This window comes from Chrysochloris asiatica, unplaced genomic scaffold (genome assembly GCF_000296735.1).
Source record: "Chrysochloris asiatica unplaced genomic scaffold, ChrAsi1.0 scaffold00022, whole genome shotgun sequence".
Taxonomy (NCBI): domain Eukaryota; kingdom Metazoa; phylum Chordata; class Mammalia; order Afrosoricida; family Chrysochloridae; genus Chrysochloris; species Chrysochloris asiatica.
In genome coordinates, this window is record NW_006408540.1 from 24,613,110 (window position 1) to 24,622,146 (window position 9,037).

At 36.2% G+C, this 9,037-nt stretch overlaps 1 protein-coding gene across 1 annotated transcript in view; it reads left to right on the forward strand.

Annotated features, from left to right (window-relative positions):
* The window catches only part of RB1 (retinoblastoma 1), a 250,862-nt gene that overhangs the window by 137,601 nt on the left and 104,224 nt on the right, over positions 1–9,037 (forward strand). The window contains exons 14-17 of the mRNA XM_006837641.1: positions 747–803; positions 895–926; positions 1,012–1,088; positions 2,027–2,223. Coding sequence (XP_006837704.1) covers positions 747–803; positions 895–926; positions 1,012–1,088; positions 2,027–2,223 — 363 coding nt within the window. The remainder of the gene's footprint in view (positions 1–746; positions 804–894; positions 927–1,011; positions 1,089–2,026; positions 2,224–9,037) is intronic.

Below are 9,037 nucleotides of genomic sequence, written 5' to 3' on the forward strand. Positions count from 1 at the left end.
CAGGGTCGCTGTGAGTCAGAACCGACTCCACGGCACACAACCAGCCATGCTTATTTGTAGCTGTCTCTAAAAATATGGTGATTCTTTCAATTGTTGGTGACTAGTTACTTGGTTAAAATTTTATGCTGGCAAAGTCAGTTTGGTCTGAATTTTGCCTGTGCCAGTTTTATTTTTTGGAGCTCTGATAGTATAGCGGATTACGAGCTGAGTTGCTAAATATAAATTCAGCATTTCGACGCTAACCAGCTGCTTCAAGAGAGAAAGATGAGGCTTTCTGCTTCCGTAAAGATTTACAGCCTTGGAAACCCTATACAGGGATCGCTATGAGTTGGAACCGACTCCACCACCATCACCAGTTTTACTTTTATGGTCAGTGACTGGTTGGCTATCATAAAAATATATACCCTAAGTCATATGAAGTCAAATGACATTTGGCATTTAAAGTGCTTTTACAGGACACATAAAAAATCCATAGACTTACATATCTGTTGAAAGATGTAGACTGATGTAAACTGATGGAGTGAAAGACAGCCAGGTACTAAATATACCCTCTTGGTAATATCAGGAACATTAACCTTACTTTCTACTCGAGTCTTTTGCATTAGAACACAAGGTGGTAACTTTTGTGATCTCTTAATAACCGATCAGAAGTGTGTTTCAAGAAAAGACTCTTAGAAAACTAGTAATTGTGGTTTGTAAAATATTAGGATCTTATACTTTTTGTTTGTTTGTTTGTTTGTTTGTAGCGATACAAACTTGGAGTCCGACTATATTATCGAGTAATGGAATCCATGCTTAAATCAGTAAGTTAAAAACATAACAGAAAAATTCAGTGCTGGCAAAAAAAAATATATGATTTCAGTTAAAGTTTTTATTATTTTTTTTCTATTGTAGGAAGAAGAACGATTATCCATTCAAAACTTCAGGTACATTGTTTAGTTTTAGTTAAAAAGAAAAAAATTTTCCTTTTTACAAAAATAAATGGTTTGAAATAATTTTTTTCCCCTTTAGCAAACTCCTGAATGACAACATCTTTCATAAGTCTTTGCTGGCGTGCGCTCTTGAGGTTGTAATGGCTACATATAGCAGTAAGTTAAATTTCAGTAAATTAACATTTTAGTTAAATTTAAACTAGAGAGGCTTCTTAATGCATAGTGACTTCTGGGGGTCATGGTTTAGAACAAAAACCATGTATATTATGTTAGTACATACTGAAGAATGTAATTGATCATAAGGCTTATTATCTGAATTATTTCAGATCATTTTGGAGATGTATGTTTCTAGACTCCTGTTTTGGGCATACTGAATCCAGGGAAGCTACCTATTAAGACCCCTCCAATGCCTGTGAGATTGTAAAATTCCAAAAGTGTATTAAAGAGCAGCCTCTACTGACCCGGAAGCTCTGCTGTAGACTCTATGGTTATGAGACCAAAGCTTGGAGTTAGACTCCACCAGATACTCAGAACAAAGTTCAATGAGTGGATTGGACTTTTTTAAACTATAATTTTAATATATTATTTTTACAAAAACAAAATAATTTCCTAAGGATATAATAGACGATTAAAATTTAACCAATTATGGAGAACTCTGAATCCTCATTATAACATGTACATTTTAAAAGAGATACAATTTTCTAACTAATCAAACGAGTAAAATCTTAGATAATGATTGCTCCACCCAGAGATTAGTGAGTGAGTTAAAATGGATATGCTGTGCCCTGCTGATGAAATATATTAATCTTGCTAGGAACCATGGTGTAGGTTTTAGGGTATTAAAACCTCTTAAAAGTTTGATGAGAGTTATGAGGTCTCTTTAGGAAAAAAAACTGCACATACACTCAACATTAGTGAGCCTATTTCCTATGAGTCAGTGGATTCCAAAATAAAAAAATTCTGCTCTAAATGAAAATTTTTTTAGCCTTCTACTGTGTTTTAAGTCTTTGTTTAACACACTCCTCCAACCTAAAAATATGTAGCTCAAGGCTTAACATTTCATACCTAAGTTACATTTCTTCTTTCATTTTTAGGAAGTACATCTCAGAATCTTGATTCTGGAACAGATTTGTCCTTCCCATGGATTCTGAATGTACTTAATTTAAAAGCCTTTGATTTTTACAAAGTGATTGAAAGTTTTATCAAAGCAGAAGCCAACTTGACAAGAGAAATGATAAAACATTTAGAAAGATGTGAACATCGAATCATGGAATCCCTTGCATGGCTCTCAGTAAGTAACTAGCTAAAATAATTAACAGATATTTATAAATATGCATATGGCTAAAAAATTACTCGGATATTTGTTGAAACCTACCTTAAAAACAAATATGCACTGTAATAAATAATGTGATTTAGTAGATAGCCCAGGGATCTAGTAGAATATTAGAATGCAGTTGTATTTGAGTTCCCCAGGTCATCTGATATCATGATTTATTTAGAATTAGCTTTTCTTAAAACGTGCTACCCTAAAAAAAAAAAAATCAGAATTCTTTAAAATATTTGAGTAATTTATTTAAAATAGAGGTACCTTGTTTGAAAATATTTCTAAAAAATGATGAACAATTTTGAGATTATTTTATTTAGTGGATTAGAAAATATATTCTTTATTCATTTTAGTGAGATTTATTTTGTCCCATTGGTACAAATAGTCTAGAAAACTATACTGTTGTTTGATTATAACTATTGTTTAAAGCATTTATTTGGAGCTATAGACAATACTTACAATCAACATCATATTCTGTAGGTATTCTACTTATAATCTATTAATAAACTTTTATTCTAATAAAGGTGGTATTTCCTATGACATAGCAAATTATTACTTATTTCAGGTTTCTTCTATTCAGCTCTTTAAATCTGTGCGGTTAATGTAATACTTTGTAAATCATCACATTTGTAGATTAATAGAAAAATTTATTTTGAGACTATGTTGCATACAAAGCATATGTCTTCTAATTTATACCTATATATATATATAAACGATAAAAAGTAAATAAAGCCTTTGTCATATTGAGCCCAATTCTATTTATATAGCCTTTGTTTTAAGTTTGAAATGGTTCTTAAAACATAATGGCAAAGAAATAACATCCTTTTCACTGCTTTTTAATACTGTTATGTCACATAGACCCCAGTAGGTTGAGGAAAGAAGCAGGGAAAGTGTGTTACATTGCTATAACTAAATTTGGAAAATCTTTTAAGTCAGAAATGACTCGATGACAGTGGGTCCCACTTTATAAGAAAAATAAATGGCTAGGGTAAAACTGAGAAATTAAAGGAAAGAGGCAAAAATAACTGTAGAGAGTACTTTCCCGAGGCTGCTGTACCCCTCCAACCCAAAATGTGGAAATGACATTACCGTAAGATGTGAAAGTGTGACCATCCTCATTTCTCTTAGAGAATTAATTGGTTTTCTATCAGAAAACATTAATTAACCCTGGATTTACTACATTTGGTATAGATGTTGTAAGAATTAAAAAAAGACAAGGGCTCTGAAAATTTAGTAAAAACTTACTATGTGTAACCTGCTTGTACTCAAACTCAGTTACTGGCATTCTAGGATTCTAAACAATATTTCTTTATTTTTGAGGAAAAATGACACACATCTGTCAAAGGTAAACATTTATTTATGTTAAGATGGCAGTTAAAAGCTCTGAATTTAAATTCTAATTGTAGTATCTCCGGAGAACTTTAATGTTTGTATTTTTTAAAAATAGCCATATGTTGCTTTTTTAATCATAAAAGGAAAGAGAGTGACAGCCGGTAACTGAAGATCAGGGGGCAGTGTTGATCTAGGGAAACATCAAGTGGGGTGTTACTCCCCTCCACCCAGTAATATAATGAAAGAAAGAACATCATTATATTTTTTAATATTGAGTAGGGAAAGGATTTACAAGCATGTTTGCCTGTAAGTCTCAACAACTACTAAATTAGAACATAGTAAATTTAAGAAGGAATAAGCAAGAAATTATGAATTGGTTTATGTTCTGTGTATATTTTCAACAACAAAAATAGAAAAAATTATTCAAAAAATAAAAATAAGGAATGAGCACACTTTCATTTGTTTTGCTTCTAGAGTGTTCAGCAGGCAATGTATGAATATAAAATGCAGAAACAATCTATTGACAAACCTAATGAAATCTCGTATTCTGGCATTTGAGAGACTAGCAATGATTTGCAGGAGCCCTGGTGGCTCAGTGATTAAGTACTTGGCTATTAAATAAAAGGTCAGTGGATTGAAGCCACCAGTCAGCGGGAGAAAGATGTGGCAGTCTGCTTCTATAAAGTTTACAGCCTGGGAAACCCTCTAGGGTCACTAGAATTGGAATAGATTTAATAGCATCAGTAATAACAGCAGAGGTGATTTCATAGTCACTGGGTAGCGCAGATGATTAAGGGTTTGGCTGATAATGAAAGATTGGTGTTTTGAACCCATCCTGACATTCTGCCTCAGAAAGGTCACAGCCCTGAAGGCCATCTATGGAACACATCTCCATGAGATGGAATCAACTTGACTACAGCTAGTCAAGAGGTAATTTAGAATGAACCCTTCTTAAAGGCTAGATTAGATGACCTCTAGATGTTTGGGGGAATTCTGGTATGTCATTTTAGGTTTAGCACTGGACAATAAGGTCAGTTTGAACCGTAAGGTCAGCAGTTCAAATTTACCAACCGCTCCTCAGAAACACTATGCAGGCTTGTTATGAGTTGGAAGTGACTTAATAAGAAAGATGTTTGGGAGTACTAAATGGATTAAGCAGTTTATAATGCCAGCAGATGAGGAAATGACATTTGGATATCTTTCAGTATTTTCAAAATTTTATCAAATTTTTTTCACTAGAATCTATGTAAATCAAGGGACATTAGGTGTTTTATTCTTAGATAGACTTGCTTTCCTGAACAATTATGGAGTCTTCCTATTGATCTTTCCGTATCTCTAGCCACCTTAACACCATTCTTCTCACAGTAGCCAGAGAGATCTTTCTGGAGCAAAAATCTCATGTCACTTTCTCAGGTTAAAGCCATTTTCTGGGAGACATATGTATCTGGTAAGGATGGAGGAAGACACTACCACATGACTCACTTTCAAAAACAAACAATAAGACTTGTACAGAACATAAAAAGCAACTGCCTGCAGTCACTGGACAAAGAGGAGCAGACAGACTTTGCCATTCCCATCAAGTCAGTTTTGACTTACAGCAGGCCTTACAGAATAGAAATGAACTGCCCATAGGGTTTCAAGGCTGTCATCTTTATGGGAGCAGAGTGTTAGGTTTTTCCTGGGTAGTGGCTGGTGGGTTCTAGCTGCCAACCAAAAAGTCAGCAGCCAATCAGTTAACTATTTGCACTCCCTCCTCCTACCCCACTGCCCAGGCTGACAAACAAACAAACAAACACAACTGTTGAGTAGATTTGGATTCATAATGACCCTATAATATACAGAGTAGGATTGATCTGTAGGAATCTTTCATGGAGGGTGGATTTGAACCACCAACCTTTTGGGTTAGTCACTGAGCTGCTTAAAAACTTTGCTGTCAGGTTCTCAAGCTCTAGTTGAGAGGAAGAGGGGAGCTGCAAGTTCCTCATATCTCAGTTATTGGCTCACCTCCCACATATTGCAAGGTTTTCACTCTGGGTAGTAGGAATGACAATTCTGGCCCTGTCAGCTCCTGCAGTGGTTCTACTTCTTTCAGTGATTCTTTGCCAACTTTGGATCGTTACCTCAGCTGAAGACTTGAGAGGAGCCCACTGTATACCTCCGATGCTCTGCTCGCTCATTGATGTGTAGCTCTCTACTCTGGTATTCTGTTCCGATCATTGTACCTTCACAGTGGCTGGAGGGTTCTGCATAGTACTTAGTGCTTGATAAAGGATTTGTTAATATGTATGGTGTACCCTGGAGTCAGTTCTGACTCACAGTGCTCCTGTAGAGGGTCCAAGGCTCCAAATCATTATAGGAGCAGAAAGCCTCATCTTTCTCCTGTGGAGCATCTGGTAGATTCGAACTACTGACCTTGTGGTTAACCCAACTCATAAACCCCTATGCTGCCAGGGCTGTTTTATAAATATGTATACTTAGAGAATATTTAGAGTATTGTTTATATTTTTCTGTATTTCCTTTTGAGTAGTGCTGTTTTGGAGGGGTACTTACTAATGCATAGTACAGAAGTATGAAGATAAGTAAAAGGTATTGCTACAAAATTAAATAAAAATATCAAAATCTGAAGCTTGACATATCCTCCATCTTGGTCTGTAAACTTCTGAAAATGATGTTTCCATCTCTCTAACTCTTCCTCAAAGAACTCTGCTTTTCTATTTACATGACGTCAAAATGACAGTTTTGGACTCCTTGAGGGACTTAAAGCATGTTATTTTTAAATGTTATTAGCTTTTGGGAGACAAAAAAAAATCGAAACAGGCAAGTTCAGGCCTGGAGGGTGGACACACAGTAAGGTTTTCCAATGAAATTCTCATGGGACAGGCCTTGCTACTCTAAAAGAATGAACAGGTGCGGTGGTGATGTGATAGAAAGAAATTCCCCAGTTCAAATTTCCTGACCTTTTCTCACAAGTGCAGTTTTCCATTTTCTTCACATTTCTTCCTAATAAGTCAGTCCCCGTGATCATGCTGTGTTCTTTAAGAAAATTGTATCAAAATCCCCACTTTGGAGTCCTCCCAAAACAGGCTCCACAACCCTGTGAGCTACCTTGTGAGCTAGTCTCTCTGCTTTCAACTAATTAGCCCAGCAGCTCCCCTCACAAGCCACTATTTTGCTTGGGTCTTTTTATGGAGGCCTCCTAACAAAGCTAAGACAAGTGTAGTACTGAGACACTTTCTCTACAGCCTTCCTCTGATCGCCACGACATGCTTAAACATGTTTTATTTTTAATAAACCTGGACATGTATGAACTGGAACTCTATAGTAGCAATACTTTTTGACTTACCCTTGTACTAGTTGTTAACGATTTCCTTGTATTAAATTTTAATATGGCATAGGAAACTGAGTCTTCTTTACATGTTGTCAGCATATAGCTGACTCATAGGATTGGATTCTGTCATAATTATTTCTATGGTCACCAAGCATTGGTATGTCTTTATTGAGTTTTACAAATACCTTGCCAGAACACGTCTCAATAAGAAAAAAGTGAACGTATTTCTTTTTTTAATTTATTTTTTTCAAAAGTCAAATAAAGGACTGTCTTGCACACTAGTACAGTTGTAGTGACTAGCTTTTATTTTTGGACTCTGACTTGGTGATAAACATATATTTTTAAGCTCCGTTGGTATTCTTTTAAATGTCAGACTTGACAGGAAGTGAACACAAAAGGGAGAAAAGCCTGTGCTCTGAAAAAAACCCAAAAAGGATATCTGTTGTGTGTTTACGTGGTGGATCATTGACCTCTGGTGTGCTTTGCACAAAGGTTTCAGTCGTTGCTATTAGATATTAGTTTGTTGTTGTTGTTTTCAATGTGTAGATACATATATAAAACACACCAGACATTTAAAAAGTTCACAGAAAAACGGAATTAAAAGATAATGAAAATTTTCCACCAGCTTTTCCCACAGACTTGTATGTATGTGTGTATACCAAGAACTAGGTCTCATCTCGGCACCACACCCGGACTCCATAGTTTGTTAATGTTAATATATTTGTATCTTAGTTTTGTTGTTAGTAGATTAAAACTAGATGTGAATTCCTAGTTCTCTGAATTGCATTGAAGATATAAAATAGCTGACCAAACCCAAGCCTGTTGCTGGTAAGTTGGCTCAGACTGATAGCAGCCGTATGGGACAAAGCAGAGCTGCTCTAGGGCCTCCAAGGCTGTACATCTTTAATGAAGCAGATAGCCTGCCACAGCAGGTGACATTAAACTAACTGCCAACCTTTTGGTTAACAGCCGACTGCTTAACCATTGTACCACGAGGGCTCCTTGACTGTCAAATACCCACTGCCATTGGGTCAGTGCTGACTCACAGAGACCCTGTGTACTGTTTCTGATGTGTGTGTCTTTCTGGTAGCAGACAGTCTTATCTTTGTCCTTTGGAGCAGCTGGTATCAATTCTGAGTCAATTCCGACTGTAAAATAGGAAAGAAAAATTCCTTCAAAAATGAGATAACTCAAAAGTTCCATTTCCCTATTCTCTTTTGGCTCAGTTCTTCACAGTTCTCCTTAGGTCACATCTGATACCCTATCAGATATTTTAAAGGATTATATTTGCTCTTATAAGGTAAATTATACTGTGAGAATTAGCCCCTAGCCTTGAAGGACTTCTGGTGTGGCTCTGTAGGACAGGCACTGGACTATGAACCACAAGGTCAGCAGTACAACCCACCAGCCCCTCCTTGGACACCCTGTACAGGGTTGCCATGAGTTAGAACTGACTTGATGACATTTAACAATAACTTAAAGGAGATTTAGTAAGTCATAGGGAATTAAAGAGAGCCCTGGTGGCACTGTGTGCTAAGGTTAGACTGCTAATTGTAAGGTTGGTGGTTCGAACCTCTGAGCCAATCCATGGGAAGAAGATGAGGCAATCTATTCCTAAAAAGTCTTTGAAGCCCAAACCCCAAGGAGCAATTCTACTCTGTTGTGTAGGATTGCTAGAAGTTGGAATGAATTGATACCAGTGGGTTTGGTTTGTTTGTTTGTTTAGGGATCAAAGGAAGATAAGCCCTAGGAGCTTGAAGGAAGACATGATCATATGTGGATGGGAGAAGACTTGCAGCAGGGATGGAAATGTGCAAAAGCACAGAATAAAGCATGTTGGGAAAAATAATGTTGGCAATAGTTGTAGAGTTGTTAAGTGCTGCAGAGTTGATTCCGACTCATAGCTTACCTTATATAGAATTTCTGAGGAGTGACTGGTGGGTTTGAATCACTGATATTGATCTTAGCAGTACAGTGCTTATCCTACAGCACCACATCAGGACTCCAGTTGATGAGTTCTGAAACTACAAATTATTAGTCTTAGAAGTTATATAATGGAGTTTTTATTTTTTAACCCTGTTTAAAATGGAATACCAACTCTTGATATATGATGTATTATAA